General features: G+C 39.8%; 1 protein-coding gene across 3 annotated transcripts in view; it reads right to left on the bottom strand.

Annotated features, from left to right (window-relative positions):
• ANKRD31 (ankyrin repeat domain 31) overlaps window positions 1-16442 on the bottom strand; it is a 245194-nt gene extending 228752 nt beyond the window's left edge. For all 3 annotated transcript variants that reach the window (XM_077139446.1, XM_077139447.1, XM_077139448.1), the window contains exon 1: window positions 16074-16442. In XM_077139446.1, the coding sequence (XP_076995561.1) occupies window positions 16074-16177 (104 nt within the window). In that variant the 5' untranslated portion in view covers window positions 16178-16442. The remainder of the gene's footprint in view (window positions 1-16073) is intronic.
• Between the last annotated feature and the right edge of the window lie 873 nt (window positions 16443-17315).

The following is a 17315-nucleotide window of genomic DNA, read 5'->3' as shown; positions in this document are numbered from 1 at the left end:
AAAAAAAAAATCATAATCATTACACCTAGAAAAAAGTCAGTAATTCCATAACGTTATCAAATTTAGTCTGTGGCAGGCAGCCTTAAAATGGGTCCTGGAATTTATGTCTTAATGTGATCTAATCCTGTCTCCTGAGTGTGGGCCAGAGTCTTCTGACTCTTCTAATGAAGAGAATACAGCAAATATTTCAGGATTTTACTTCTGAGATTAGGTTAGAGAAAGAATGCTGGCTTCCACTCTGCTCACCCTCTCTTGCTCTCTGTTTCTTCCTTCTATGGAGAAGCCTATGTGGTGAGGAACTATTGGAGGCCTCAATCCAGCAGTCAATATGAAACTGAATTTTGCCAACAATCATGTGAGTGAGGTAGAAAGTGGATCCCTTCCATCAGGTCTTGAGATGAATGGAGCCCTGGCTGATACCCTTAGTACAGCCTTGTGAAGACCCTGAGCCAGATGAGCCAGTTAAGCCACACCTGGATTTCTGAGCCACAGAGACCATAATAAATATATGCTGTTTTAATGCACAAAGTTTAACAGTAAGGTATTACACAGCAATGATAAACTGTAGTCACATTTCCCTAACTGTCTCTATTTTTTCAAAGATATATAACTTTTTATTTAGTGTACTGACTTTAACTTGGTTTTACTTGTTTTTTAAGGATGAATGCTAAATTTTAGATCTTTAGATCTATCAGAAGATAGTTTTTAAATTACTAGTTTTTTTTTTTTCAGCTTTTATTCACATCATCCAATCCAACCTCAGTGTATGGACACACCTTTGCCACCGTAATCTATGTGAAGACATTTCCTTTTCTTACACAAAGAATCCATAACCCTCCCTCATGCCCCCCCTCCGTTGACATTTAGGTCTGCCATAATGCCTTTGTTATATTCAGTGAAGCATATTGCAATATTAGTGAGGACCATAGACCCTAGCTTGCATTGACTGTACTTTTTCCCATATACCATCTATTTTGAACACTCTGTAATGCTGACATTTATTTGTTTTCCCCTATGCAAAAATAAAAATGTTGGGTTTTTCTTTTTTTTTTTTTTTTTTTTGGACATTTAATCACGATCATTGTCCACTCTAGGCATTCCTAAATTATACCTTCTCAGTTTTTATCCTATATCCTTCCTTCTGGCTTCATATGTGTCCCCAGTCCTTCCCCTTCTATCAAGCACTCTGGCTTGGTACATAAACATTTATGATTGTCATATCTTCTTGTTGAATTGTTCCTTTTATTAATGCATAGTATCCTTCTTTGTCTCTTTTAATTGTTTTACATTTGATGTCTAATTTGTTGGGCATTCGTATAGCTACTCTTGCTCTTTTCTGATTGTTGTTTGCACCAAATCTCTTTTCCCAACCTTTCACTTTCAACCTATTTTTGTCCTTGGGTCTAAAATGAGTCTTCTGTAGACAGCATATAGATGGGTCCTGGTTTTTTAATCCATTCTGTGAGTCTGTGTCTTCTGATTTGGGAGTTTAATCCTTTAACATTTAATGTTATAACTGTAAAGGTAACACTTTTCTGCTATCATCTGTCTTATGGATTTTGTATGTCATATCTAATTGTCCCTTTTTTTTTTTTTTTTTACCTTTACTGATAGTCTTCATGTCTACATTCTTCTCCAGACGTCTCTCTCCTGCCTTTTCCTATCTGCCTATAGTATTCCCTTTAGGATTTCTTGCAGAGCCAGTCTCTTGGTCACAAATTCTCTCAGTGATTTTCTAAAAATATTTTAATTTCCCCCTCATTTTTGAAGGACAATTTTGCTGGATATAGAATTCTTGGTTGGCAGTTCTTCTCTTTTAAAATCTTAAATATATCATACCACTGCCTACTTGTCTCCTTGGTTTCTGCTGAGAAATCCACACATAGACTTACTGAGCTTCCCTTATATGTGATGGATTGTTTTTCTCTTGCTGCTTTCAAAATTCTCATTGTCTTTGACATTTAACAACCTGATTAATAAGTGTCTTGGTGTATGTCTATTTGGATCTATTCTGTCTAGGATATGCTGCACTTCTTAGATATGTAATTTTATGTCTTTCATAAGACATGGGAAATTTTCAGTGATTATTTCCTCCATTAGTCTTTCTCCTCCTTTTCCCTTCTCTTCTCCTTCTGGGATACCCACAACACATATATTCATGTGCTTCATGTTGTCATTCAATTCCTTGAGACCCTGTTCATATTTTTCCATTCTTTTCCTTACATTTTCTTCTGTGTGTCAGATTTCAGAGGCCCACTTCTCTAGTTCACTAATCCTTTCTTTTGCCTCTTCAAATCTATTCTTGTAGGTCTCTATTGTTTTTATTTAATCTCTTCTATTTTGTCTTTCATTCCCATAAATTCTGTGATTTGTTTTATAGACTTTGATTTCTTTTTGTTCGTCCCATGCCTTCTTTATATCCTCCCTCAATTCATTGATTTAATTTTTGATGAGATTTGCCATGCCAGTTCAAACATCCTGAATTAGTTGTTTCAACTCCTGTACCTCATTTAATTGTTGGTTTGCTCCTTTGACTGGGCCATATCTTCGATTTCCCTAATATGATTCATTATTTTTTGCTAGCATCTAGGCATTTGGTTTCATTAATTAATTTATTCTGGAGGTTGTTTTCATTCTTTTACCTAGGGTTTTCTTGCTGGATGGCTTTGTTCTCTATCTGTTCTTTGACATTCAGTTGAACTTATTCTAGACCTCTAGCATATGTTCTATTTAACTGATCAGAATTTTTCAGTTCTCATTTTTCTTTCACTTGCCCTGGCTATATGGAGCATTTTTTTGAGGAGGGTCTCCTCAGATATTATAGACCCCAGTCGGACTTTCCCAGTCTGGACTGGCCCATGCCTCAGGAGGACAGAGTATCCAGCATCAGTTTTCCCTGAGGGTGAGACCCAGAAGGTTGTCAGACTTTCCTAGGAAGCCTCTAGACTCGTGCTTTTCCTATATTGCCCAGTGATGTAGTTCCTTTATTTCAGAAGACTCTTCCTGTCAGGGGCATGGTTAAGACAGAGGTGAGATTGTAGGTTGGCATTAATTTCTTCAGTGTTCCAGTCCCTGGGGCCTGAATTCCTTGAAGGAAGAATTCCACTTAAACTAGGCCCCACTTTTCTCTGGGGAAGATAATACCTTTAGGGAATTTACTCCTTTCACCTGACTAGTTACTCTGTCTCTCAGAGAAACTTAATTTCGCCTTTGCAGGCACTGCTGGAGCCAGAGAAGTCTTCCAGTTCTATCTAATGATCTGTTAAGGAGAAGAAAAATGACAAATAAAGGAAAAAAGCCTTTTCAGAGCAGGATCCCCACTCCACTCCTCAGTTTGTTAATCAAGAGCTTAAGTTGGTGCAGGCTCCAGGCTCTATGTGCCCCCTTTTCTTGGGGTCCAGCTCTTTTCCAGTACTTTGTGCTGTCTGACTCAAAAAGCCTCTGTTTGTTGTCTGTTTTTTTGTTTTTGTTTTTGTTTTTGTTTTTACCATCATCTTTGCAGCCTTCTGCTAGGGCAAAAACTCCCAGTACTTTTAGGGCTTAGTCCAGATTTATCTCTTCTGGAGAGCTATTTTCAGTAGTCAGAATTTGTTAAATAATTCCACAAGTGGAGCTTTGTTGAGCTAAGCCCTTGCTGCTAGTGATGTCTGTTTCCTTTCCCCTTGTCTAGACTGGTGTACACTGTGTGTCTAGTCATTGATATAGCCCCAGCAGTTTTTCTGTACTATTCCTGGTTATTTATTAGCTGCTCTGGAGGATGAATTAAATTCCACACCTCACTAAGCCACCATCTTGTCCCTAGTTTTTTTTCAACTGTCTCTTATCACAGTTGTTTTGTTCAAATCAGAATCCAAACAAGGTATACACATTGCATTTGGTGCTAGGTCTCCTAAATCTCTTTAAAATTCTCCCTTTCTTTCCCCCCTTGCAACTTACATGTTGAAAAAACTGTCTCGTTTTTCTTGTAGCGTTCCTACATATGCCGGTTTGAAAGTATTATGTACCACAGAAAATCTGTTTTACTCCTGATCCAATCTTGTGGGGCAACCATTTCTTTTAATACTAATTCAATATTGTAGGAAACAAACTTTTATTAAATTATCTCACAAAGATGAGATGTGCCCAATTGTGGGTGTAACCTCTTGATTAGATGGAGATGAGACTCCACCCATTCCAGGTGGGTCCTGATTAGTTTACTGGAATCCTTTAAAAGAGAAAAGATTTTGGAGAGAGTAAAAAATGACAGAAACAACAGAGCCTAAAGAAATGACAGCACCAACAGAACTTCAGAACAGAATTGATACAGATGCCAACACTTGGAGAACACAGAAATGGATGTCTGGAGAAGCTTGGAGCCCAGCAGACGTCACCATGAGATGTTAAGCAAGCCAGAGCCTAGACAGAGCCAAGAGATGAAAGCCAGCCCTGCAGAAGCAAGGTGAGGAACTCCCACGGGAACAGATGCTGCGAGCAACAGAGTCCAGGAGCGAGGGACCAGCAGAAACCAGCCATATGACCACCCAGTTGACAGAGGTGTTTCTGACCTTTTTTCCCTTTTTTTAAATTTGTTCAGCAGTATTTTTATACACTAGTAATGACCAAATTGAGGAGGCAATTAAGAAAAGAATCCATTCACAATAGCAACTTAAAGAATAAAGTATCTGGGAACAACTTAACCAAGGATGTAAAAGATCTGTACACAGAAAACTATAAAACCCTGCCAAAATCAAAGAAGACCTAAAGAGATGGAAAGATATTCCATGTTCATGGACTGGAAGACTAAATGTCATTAGGATGTCAATTCTACCCAAATTCATCTACAGATTCTAGAAATACCAATAAAAATTCCAACAACCTACTTTGCAGACTTGGAAAACTTAGTTATCAAATTTACTTTGAAGGGAAAGCATTCTCAAAAAGCCAAAAACATCTCAAAAAAGAATGAAGTGGGACTTCTGGGCCAAGATGGTGGCTTAACAATGTGCACATTTTAGTTTGTCCTCCAGAACAACTACTAAATAACCAGACACAGTACAGAACAGCTCCTGGGGTCATGTCACTGACCGGATACACAGCATACCCCAAACTGGACCAGATGGACCTGCTGCAAGCACCCCCAGAACTGTGAGTTCCCCAAGCCATGGTGGCCAGCACCTCTCCCCCACAGGCTGCTTCCCAGAGGGGAAAGGAAAGAGACTTTACCAGCAGCAGGGGCTGAGTCCAACCAAATGCCAATTGTGGCATTAATTAACAAATTCTGACTACTAAAAATAGGCCCACAGCTCAGGTGAACCTGGTCAAAGCAGAGGTTGCTCATTTTTGCCCCGGCGCCAAGGGGGCAGGGCTGGCAGAAAAAGGAAAAAAAAAAAAAAAAGAAGGAAACAGAGGTTTTTGTGGCTGTGTTTCTACAAAGGCTGTGTTTCTACAAAGGCTTCACTGCCTTTGGATACAGTGGCAGGGCTCCTCAGGCTGCAACTGCCCCAGGCATAGGCAGAAACAAACTCATTTTGAGGGCTTGTCTAGAGTCTGTGCCTTCCCCAGGGGAGGGGTGAAGCCCAACTCAGGTGGAATCCCTCTCTCAAGGAATTCAGACACCCAGGCTTGGTAATTTGAAGCCACTAAAACCAACCTACAACCTCTCTTCTGTCTCCACCACACCCCCAGCCAAAGGTAAAGGTACCGCATCATCTTATGCTAGTGGGACCTGCAGGCAGACAAGCACCACACACTGGGCAGGATAAGAAAAACAGAGTCCAGAGACTTCAGAGGAAAGTCTTTCAACCTGCTGGGTCTCACCCTTGGGGAAAACTGACACAGGTGACTCTTTTCTCCTGATAGCAGGTCAGTTTGGTCTGGGAAAATCCAGCTGGGGTCTATAATATCTAAGTAGACCCTCCTAAGTGTGAGGGGGGAAGGCACCATACAGGCAGGGCAAGAAACAAGGAAACAAGAACTGAAAAATTCTCCTCTGTTAAACAAAACTTAAGCTAGAACCCAGATAAAGCTGAATTGAATGTCAAAGAACAGATAGACAACAAATTCATCCAGTAAGAAAACCCAGATAAAAGAAGTGAAAGCAATCTCCAGAATAAACTAATTAAAGTAATTAAATGCCTAGATGCCAGCAAAAAATAACAAATCACACTAGGAAAACTGAAGATATGGCCCAGTCAAAGAAACAAACCAACAATTCAAATGACATACAGGAGCTGAAACAATTAATTCAGAATATATGAACAGGCATGGAAAACCTCATCAAAAACCAAATCAATGAATTGAGGGAGGATATAAAGAAAGCAAGGAAAGAACAAAAAGAAGAAATTGAAAGTCTAAAAAAAAACAAATCACAGAACTTATAGGAATGAAAGGCATGGTAGATGAAATGAAAAAAACAATGGAAACCTACAATGGTAGATTTTGAGAGACAGAACATAAGATTTCTGAACTGGAGGATGGAACATCTGAAATCCGGTAAGAAAAAGAAAATATAGGGGAAAAATATGAGCAAGGACTTAGGGAACTGAAAGAATATGAAGCGCATGAATATATGTGTTGTGGGTGTCCCAGAAGGAGAAGAGAAGGGAAGACGAGGAGAAAAACTAATGGAGGAAATTATCACTGAAAATTTCCCAACTCTTATGGAAGACTTAAAATTACAGATCCAAGAAGTGCAGCATACTCCAAAGAGAATAGATCCAAACAGATGTACTCCAAGACATTTCCTAATCAGAATATCAGAGGGCAAAGAGAAAGAGAGAATCTTGAAAGCAGCAAGAGAAAAGCAATCCATCACATACAAGGGAAGCCCAATAAGACTATGTGTAGATCTCTCAGCAGAAACCATGGAGGCGAGAAGACAGAGGGATGATATATTTAAATTATTAAAAGAGAAAAACTGCCAACCAAGAATTCTATATCCAGCAAAATTGTCCTTCAAAAATGAGGGAGACATTAAAACACTTTCATACAAAAAAATTACTGAGAGAATTTGTGACCAAGAGACCTGCTCTGCAAGAAATACTAACGGGAGCACTAGAGACAGATACAAAGACAGAAGAGAGAGGTGTGGAGAAGAGTGTAGAAAGGAAGACTATGAGTAAAGGTAAAAAGAAGGAAAATTAGACATGACATATAAAATCCAGAAGGCAAAATAGTAGAAGAAAGTACTACCTGTGCAGTAATAACACTAAATGTTAATGAATTAAACTCCCCAATCAAAAGACATAGACTGGCAGAATGGATTAAAAAAAAAAAGACCCATCTATGTGCTATCCCTACTCAAAGGACATGCGAGCAAGGACACAAACAGACATTTGCACACCAGTGTTTACAGCAGCAGTTGTAAATAATATAGCAGCATTATTTACAATTACCAAGAGGTGGAAACAGCCAAAATGTCTATCAACAGATGGGTGGCTAAACAAACTGTGGCATATACATACGATGGAATATTATGCAGCTGTAAGACAGAATAAAGTTATGAAGTATGTAACAACATGGATGGACCTTAAGGACATCATGCTGAGTGTGATTAGCCAAAAACAAAAGGACAAATACTGTATGGTCTCACTGATATGAACTGACATTAGTGAACAAACTTGGAATATTTCATTGGTAACAGAGATCATTGGGACATAGAAATAGGGTAAGATATTGGTTAACTGGAGCTGAAGGGATACAGATTGTGCAACAGGACTGATTATAAAAATTCAGAAATGGGCAGCACAATACTACCTAACTGTAATACAATTATGTTAAAACACTGAATGAAGCTGAATGTGAGAATGATAGAGGGAGGAGGGCTGGGGGCATAAATGAAATCAGAAAGAAAGATAGATGAAAAAGATTGAGATGGTATAATCTAGGATTGCCTAGAGTGTATAATGACAGTGACTAAATGTACAAATTTTAAAAATGTTTTTGCATGAGGAAGAACAAAGGAATGTCATTACTTCAGGGTGCTGAAAATAGATGGTAATTAATATTTTAATATTTCAACTTATGTGATAGACTAAAGCAAAAAAATGTTTATTTGGTACAAAATTTATATTTTGACTAGTGCCTTTCCTAATATAACCTATGTAGATAGCTTGGTTGAACAGCATAAGTACATGGAACCTTGGGTAGGACATGAGATTTTGTTGGTTTGTCCAGAGTGACACCCCGATGAATCCCAGAGTGATTTGATCAGTGAGCAGAAAAGTATTTGCAAAGTCCCCTTTGGGGAATGATGAGAACGGGGGATAATTCAACCTCCCCAAGTTGAATTCTTGATATTCTCACAAGCATTGTGGACAACCAAAGCTATAGGCTGAGCCCCCAGTCTTGGGATTTGTTCATATGAAACTTAAACCCACAAAGGATAGGTCAAGCCTACTTAAAATTAGGCCTAAGAGTCACCCCCAAGAGAACCTCTTTGGTTGCTCAGATGTGGCCTCTCTCTCCAGCCAACAAAACTAGCAGACTCACCACCCTCCCCCTGTCTACATGGGACATGACTCCCAGGGGTGTGGACCTTCCTGGAAACGTGGGACAGAAATCCTAGAATGAACTGAGACTCAGCATCAAGGGATTGAGAAAACCTTCTTGACCAAAAGGGGGAAGAGTGAAATAAGACAAAGTGTCAATGGCTGAGAGATTCCAAACAGAGTCGAGGTTAAACCTGGAGGTTATTCTTATGCATTAAGTAGATATCACCTTGTTATCCAAAAGGAGATGGAGAGGCTGGAGGGAACTGCCTGAAAATGTAGTGCTGTGCTCCAGTAGCCATGTTTCTTGATGATTACTGTATAATGATATAGCTTTCACAATGTGACTGTGTGATTGTGAAAACCTTGTGTCTGATGCTCCATCTATATACCTTGTCAACAGATGAGTAGAACATATGGAATAAAAATAAATAATAGGGGGAACAAATGTTAAAATAAATTTAGTTTAAAATGCTAGTGATCAATGAAAGGGAGGGGCAAGGGGTAGGATATGTAAAATATTTTTTTATTTTTCTGTTTTTGTTTTATTTTTCTGTTGTCTTTTTATTTCTTTTTCTGAATTGATGCAAATGTTCTAAGAAATTGTCATGATGATGAATATGCAACTATGTGATGATATTGTGAATTACTGATTATATATGTAGAACGGAATGAGCATATATTAAGGATGTTTGCGTTTCTTTCTCGTAATTTTTTTTAATTAATAAAAATTTATTTAAAAAAAGAAGAAAGAAGTGGAAGGACTTACATTTCCAGACTTTAAAGTTTATTATAAAGCCACCGTGGTCAAAACATCATGGTGTTGGCACAAAGATAAGACATATGGATCAAGAGAATCAAACTGAGAGCTCATAAGTAGATTCTCAGATCTATGGTCAATTTTAACAAGCCTCCCCCCACCCTCCACCCAAATCCACTGAAATGGGACAGAATTGTCTCTTTAGTAAATGGTGCTGGGAGAACTGGATATCCATATCCTAAGGAAAGAAAGTGGACTCCTACCTCACACCTTATACAAAAATTAACTCAAAATAGATCAAAGACCTAAATATAAGTGCCGGTACCATAAAATTCTTAGAAGAAAATATGGGGAAACATCTTCAAGACCCAGTGATAGGAGGTTGCTTCTTATACCTTACATACAAAGCAAAGCAAGAAAAGAAAAGACAGATAAATGGGAACTCCTCAAGACTGAACACTTTTGTGCTTGAAAGGACTTTGTTTAAAAAGTGAAGAGGCAGCCAACTTAATGGGAGAGAATAATTGGTAACCATATACCTAAGAAGGGTTTGAAATCCACTATATATAAAGAAATCCGACAACTTAACAATAAAAGGACAAACAACCCAATTATAAAATAGGCAAAAGACATGAACATTTTTCCAAAGAGGAAATACAAGTGGTAAAAAACACATGAAAAGATGTATATCTTCATTAGCTAATAGGGAAATGCAAATCAAAACCATGAAATATCATCTCACATTTATAAGAATGGCTGGTATAAAACAAACAGGAAAATACAAATGTTGGAGAGGATGTAGAGAAATAGGAACACCTATTCATTACTGATGGGAATGTAAAATGGTACAGTTGCTATGGAGGACAGCTTGGCAGTTCCTCAGAAAACTAAATATTGAGTTGCTCTATGATCTGCAATTCTGCTACTCAGTATATACTCAGAAGACCTGAAAGCAGGGACGCAAACAGAGATTTGCACACCAATGTTCATAGAGGCATTATTCACAGTTGCCAAAAGATGGAAACGATACAAGTGTCCCTCAAAAGAGGAATGGATTAACAAAAAACAATATGATGCAGCCCTAAGAAGGAATGAGGTCCTGGAGCATGTGCCAACCTTGGGGACATAATGCTGAGTGAAATAAGCCAGATACAAAAGGATAGATATTGTATGATTTTACTAATATGAACAAACTAGAATGTGTAAACTCAGAGTCTTAAAATATAGAATATAGGAAACCTAGAGATAGACGGAAACTAGAGAAGGGGGAGCAATTACCTAATATGTGCAGAGTGGCTACATAGGTTGAACTTAAATGTTTGGGACTGGATAGAGGTAATGGTAGTTCATTATTGGAATTATAATAATGCTGTTGTACTGTAACAGAATTTGATTGAAAGGGGTTGTTTAATGTCATGTATGTCACCAATTAACACTACAAACATGTAAGTTCTTGTGTGAACTACTAAAAAGGTACACTTGTACAAAGAGTTAATAACAGAGTGGTATATGGGGGAATTTTACTTATTACAAGCTATGGACTATAGTTAACAGTAATACTTGAATATTCTTTTAGCAACAGTAACAGGTGTACCACACTAGTACTAGGGGTTGATAATGGGGGTGGGGATAAGGGATGTGAGATGTTTTGTGCTTCCTACTTGTGTGTTTACCTGCTATTTTTCTCTATGGAGCAATGAAAATAATCTAAAATTAAGTCTGATGATGATTGCACAAGTAAGTGATGATAACGTGAGACACTGATCATATACTTTGTATAGAATATATGTCATATGAATATATCTCAATAAAATCTGCAGAAAAATTATGGAATGGTCTCAACAATAGAGATGACAAAGGAAAGAGTAAGTGAGGTTGAAAATGAATCATAGAAATTGTAGTCTTTCCTATTTTGATTCTAAAATTTACATGTAAAGATAAATGAATTAGAACAGCCAAACAATTTCTGAAAAAGAAGTGAAAGAACTTACACTACTGAATTTCAAGACTTCATATAAAGCTATAGTAATCAAGACAGGATAATATTTATTTAAGAATACACATAGGTCAATGGGACAGAAGAAGTGTCCAGAAACAGACTCACACAAATATGGCCAATTGATTTTTTAGAAAAGTCCAAGAGCAATTCAATGGAGAAAGAATTGTTTTTCCCACAAATTGTACTGCAACAATTGGTCATCCACACGCAAAAAAGATGAGCCTTGTTCTAGTTTGCTAGCTGCCAGAATGCAATATACCAGAAACAGAATGGCTTTTAAAAAGAGGAATTTAGTAAGTTTCTAATTTACAGTTCGAAGGCTGAGAAGATGTCCCAATTAAAATAAGTCTATAGATATGTCCAATCAAAGGCATCCAGGGAAAGATACTTTGGTTCAAGAAGGCCGAAGAAGTTCAGAGTTTCTCTCTCAAGTGAGAAGGCACATGGCGAACACAGTCACGGTTTCTCTCTCTGCTGGAAGGGTACACAGAGAGCATGGTGTCATCTGCTAGCTTTCTCTCCTGGCTTCCTGTTTCATGAAGCTCCCCGGGAGGCGTTTTCCTTCTTGATCTCCAAATAGCTGGCTGATGGACTCCGCTTCATGGTGCTGCAGCATTCTCTGCTCTCTCTAAATATCCTTTCTCCAAAATGTTTCCTCTTTTATAGGACTCCAGAAACTTATCAAGACTCACCCAAATGGGTGGAGACATGTCGTCACCTAATCCAGCTTAACAACCACTCTTGATTTAATCACATCTCCAGGGAGATGATCTGATTACAGTTTCAAACATACAATATTGAATAGGGATTATTCTGCCTTTATGAAATGGGATTTAGATTACAACATGGCTTTTCTAGGGGACATACATCCTTTCAAACCAGCACAGAGCTTAACCTGTACTTCTTACAATACACAAAATTAACTCGAAATGGATCACAGACCTATGTAACATGTAAAATTCTGAGAATTCTACAAGAAAACACAGGAGAAAATCTTTCTGACCTTGAATTAAGCAAGGAATTCTTAGATACAACACCAAAACAACATGATGTTCAAAATTTTTAAAAAGTATTAAAATTTTTTTTAACTTTTTTTCTGTAACAGACATTGCTAAGGAATGAAAAGAAAAATCACAGACAAAAAAAAAACCTCAATGACAAAAAAAAAATTAAAGCAGGGCAAAATATTTGAACAGACAATTCACCAAAGAAGATGTACAAGTAGCAAGTAAGTTCATGAAAAGATGTTTGCTATCATTAGTCATTATGGAAATGGAAATTAAAATCACAACAAACATACCAATTAAAATACCTACAATTTGTGGTGATAAATAAGTATTTAAGCCCTCTAGCCTCCTACAATTCTGGTGTAGCTAGAAGGAAAAATATCAGAGGACTGTATGGTAGCCCATGACAAACTCTGGGATCTGTCCTGTAACTACTTGCTGAAGAGTGCTTTGAAAATTATTGCTTTTTTATTTCTTTGGTTTCTATATATACATGTTATACTATACAATTAAAAAAAGTTAAAAATAAAAAAAAATACCTACAATTTAAAAAACAAACAAAAACTAAAAAACCAAGTGCTGGTCAGCATGTGCAACAACTGGGACTCTCATTCATTGTGAACGGAACACAATATAGTATACCACTTAGGAAAACTGAATACAAACTTACCATGGACTTAGCAACCCCACTCCTGAGCCAAGAGAAATGCAAAAGTAATAATATTAACATAAAAATCTGAATGCAAATATCTATAGGGGCTTTATTCATAACTGCCAAAACTGGAAACAACCCAAAATCCTTCAACTGGCTGAAGGATAAACAAACTGCCATACATCCATACAATGGAATACTACTCAACAGTAAACAGGAACAGACTTTTAATACATGCAATAATCATGGATGAAACTCAGATGTGTTATGTAAAGTAAAAGAAGCCAGATTCTAAGGGTACAATGACTGAGAGAAGAAAGGGAGAACTGTGGTGTATACATACAATGGACTACTGAGCAACCAAAGTTATGAGGCACTCAACTAGATGAAAGAACCTTAAGGATTGTGGAAATGTAAGACACAAAAAGACAAACAGTGAAGTTGAGAGCGTGAGTTATCAGGTTAGGGCCTTCTGTAAAGGGTCCTAGACCATAAGTCTTAGAGTAGTCATATATATTCAGGAGTTGAAACTGTTATTTCTAAACTCTGAGATACCGAACTGTTTGTATATAACCTGATTGGTCCCAAAAACTTTTGAGACTCAGAGTTAGAGCTTTGAAGCTCTAAAGCATTACGCCATACAGGAACTGTTTAAAAAGTTGAAAAAGGGATCAGATTTCAAATAGAGATATGAATGAAGCAGATCTGGATAGGACTAAGGTAAACCAGAATACAGGGTAAAGGATGATATGTTCCATATTTAAAAACTTCAACTTCTGTGTGAGGCCAAAGGGAAAGCTATTTGGTGCAAAATTTATAGTTGGGGTAGCATATTACCTAATTTAACTTCTATGGTCAGTTTAGTTGAACACTGTAGGTACATGGAATTTTGAATAGAGGCTGTGATTTTGTTGGCTTGCCAGGTTGTAGTGTGATGCCCCAATATACCCCAGAGTAATTTGGGCAGTGAATAAAAAAGTATTTGCAAAGTCCTCTTGGGAATTCAGGAGAAAGGAAGAAATATTCAACTTCCCCATTTGGAGAATTTCAGATATTCTTGCACACAATGGGGACAACTAAATTTAAAAGGTTGAGCCCTTGATCTTGGGGTTCACTCCTATAAGCTTATTCCTGCCAAGGAGAAGCTAAGCCTACTTATAATTATGCCTAAGGTCACCCCCAGAGAATCTCTTCTGTTGCTCAGATGTGGTCTCTCTCTCTAAGCCCATGCAGCAGATGAACTCACTACCCTCCCCACTATGTGACACATAACTCCTAGGGGCATAAATTTTCCTGGCAATGTAGGACAGAACTCCTGGAAAGAGCTGGGACACAGCATCATGGGAATGAGAAAGCCTTCTTAATGAAAAGGGGGAAGAGAGAAATGAGACAAAATAGTTCCACTGGCTGAGAGATTTCAAACAGAGTCAAGAGGTTACCCTAGAGGTTATTTTTACACATTATATCGATATCCCTTTTTAGTTGGTGTACTAAAGTGACCAGAGGGAAGTACCTGAAATCGTAAGGCTGTGGTCCAGTAGCCTTGATTCTTGAAGATAACTGTACAAGGACATAGCCTTTACAATGTGACTGTGTGATTGTGAAAACCTTGTGTCTGATGCTCCTTTTATCCAGGGTGCGGACAGATTAAAAAAATAAACAACGGGGAACAAGAGGTAAAATAAATTGGGTAGGTTTAATACTAGCAGTCAATGAGACAGGGGTAAGGGGCATGGGATGTATGAGTTTTTTCCTTTTATTTCTTTTTCTGGAGTGATGCAATGTTCTAAAAATGACGGTGATGAATACACAACTACATGCTGATACTGTAAGCCAATGATTGTACACCATGTATGGAATGTATGCATGTGAAGCTTTCTCAACAAAAATACTTTAAAAAAAAAAAAACCCAACTGAAAAGACTAGAAACCGTATGATTACATTTTTATGACATTATGTAAAAGGCCAAATAATAGTGATAGAAAGTAGCTCAATGGTTGCCAGGTGCTATGGATGGGGAAGATTTGATTACAAAGGGTCAGAACAAGGAGTTTTTTGGGGGGATGATGGAACTGTTCCAGAGCTTCATTGTGGTGATGTTTATGATTTTATGCATTTGACAAAATGCAACCAGTACACCAGTCTTGTTTTGTAAGAGGTGATCCCTGCTCTAAAAGCACCAACTTTAACCTGGAAGTTTGTTAGAAATGCAGACTCTCGGGCCCCAGCCCAGATTTACCGAATTACAATCCACATTTTAACAAAATTCTGGAGCGATTCATGGTGCATAAAATTCAGTTGTTAAAAACCCTGGCCTAGTGCACGCCAAAGTTAACTAAAATCTTCCAAGTGCCTTATCAGGACCTATGCAGAATATAGGAGACCTACATAACCTCACGATAACTGCCTCTCCAGGCTCATTTTTCATGAGGTCACATTTTATACTTCAATGAGACTTTACTAAGTTTACATAGCAACACATGACACAGTGAGTCTAGAACGCTTATCTGGCTACTTCCTAATCCATTCCTAGCTTCAGGAAATTCTGACAACCACCAAGTTGAGGTGAGAGCCCTTCTTGGCTGCTCAACTATCCCGAATTTACCTCCGATTCTTGCATTTCTCACATCATGAAATCGCTTATGTTACCTTTCCTGGTCGGTAGGTTATTCAAGGATAACAGCCTTGCCTTTTCCCTGTGTCTAACACAGAGAACACGATGAAATGAAATAACGATTTTTAAATTAATATAAAATATCCACTTCCAATTTGTTAGGAACTAGTTCCCCCTCACACATTCTGTCCCTGAAAGAAATTCTGTTAACCATCTCCTAGACCTGTGAGCTACAAGCTGCTTGTTGCAAAATGCATTTGGAAGAGTTTGAACCTAAGACTTTTTGGTCTGTGCAAAAGAATGTACAAGACACAGTCTATGGAAAAGGCTTTTGGGAAAAAAAATGACATAAAGTCACACGGTACAAATCTCATTTTTTTCCTCTAAGTTTAGGGGTCTTGTTCCTTACAAGTTCTTAGCTCAGGTATGATTCCCCCGCTGCTCTCATCCTGCCCTCATAGTTCCTGATGCTGATAATTTCTACACAGAATTCTGCCTCAGAGAGCAACCCCACTCCCGTATCCAGGCCTGGGTGCGCCCGACTCCAAGGACTCCGACCCTAAAGGCAGTCACCTTCTCCAGGGCAGCTCCTCGTCTTCCAGGTCGCTCTCCGTCACCGACCCGTCTATCACGGTTTCATCACTGTCCCAGGCTGGGGCCTGGACGCCTTCCTCCATCTTCACCTTGCTCTCGGAGTGCTTCTTCCTCCTCCTTCCCTAACCCCTCTCTAACCTCCTAAACTCCCCCTACCCCTCAAATATAGATGACATTCCGAGAGAGCCAAAAATAATGACAAACTCGCGGCGGAAGCTTCGCCTGGCCAGAGAAGCTGAGGGAGAGCGCAGGAAGCGCGGGAAAGCTAAGCGGTAAGGAAGGTCGTCGCCTGGAAGGCGGGACCGTCCTCTGGGAGGCGGAAGCGTGGTCTGGGAGGCGGAAGCGTGGTCTGGAAGGCGGGACCGTCCTCTAGGAGGCGGAAGCGTGGTCTGGGGGCGGAAGCGTGGTCTGGAAGGCGGGACCGTCCTCTGGGAGGCGGAAGCGTGGCCTTGGGAGGCGGGGGCGTGGCCTGGGGGACGGAAGCTTCGTCAGGGAGGCAGCATCGTGGTCCGTGAGGCGGCAGGGTGATTTAGGAGGCGGCTCGGCCGTCGGTCTCGCCTCCACCGTCGGCAGAGGGCAGCCGCGCGCCGCCAGTCTCAGCCGCCCGTCGGCTCCGCGCGCGGGGTGCAGCCCGCCGGGCTCCCGAGCGTCCCGGGAAGAGACGCTGTAAGCACCGCTGGACGAGGGCCTCCCGCCGCCCCGCCTTGCTGCACCGCGTCCGCTTTCTGCAGTGTCCCCTCCTCGTTCGCTGGGCGGAAGATGCGCCCGGGCGAACTAAAAGGGCAGCCGTGTCGCTGACGGAACGCAGGTTAGGGTTGGCAGGGACGGCGAGCGGGTCAGGCCACCTGCAGTGGAGAGCAGTCAGCTCCTGCCGGACCCGCAGCCCCGGCTCTCCGACGGCCCGAATTTGTGAACCGCTTGTCACCTCAGACCCCAAGAGTGCGTTACAGTCCACCGAGTGCTTCCTGTCTCCGTAATCCGCTTGTCGCCCCATCCTCGGGGGTCCCCGGAGGTGGGCACCGCGCATTTATATCAGTGGTTTTTAGATGAGGGATTGGGATTTAGAGAGAGCACGTGAGGAAGAGTCAGGCCAAACAGCTCCTTCCGCTTAGCAGGGTTTGGTGTTCACCTTGAAAGCTGATCGCCCAGCACTTAGTAAGCATTTAAAGGTTTGTCGAATAGATGGATTAACAAATCCACTGCCCTTTTCACTGCGGAGAG

The sequence above is a fragment of the Tamandua tetradactyla genome, chromosome 21 (assembly GCF_023851605.1).
Source record: "Tamandua tetradactyla isolate mTamTet1 chromosome 21, mTamTet1.pri, whole genome shotgun sequence".
NCBI lineage: Eukaryota > Metazoa > Chordata > Mammalia > Pilosa > Myrmecophagidae > Tamandua > Tamandua tetradactyla.
Note: the sequence above shows the minus strand (reverse complement) of the source record. Positions and strands in the feature narration are given on the sequence as shown.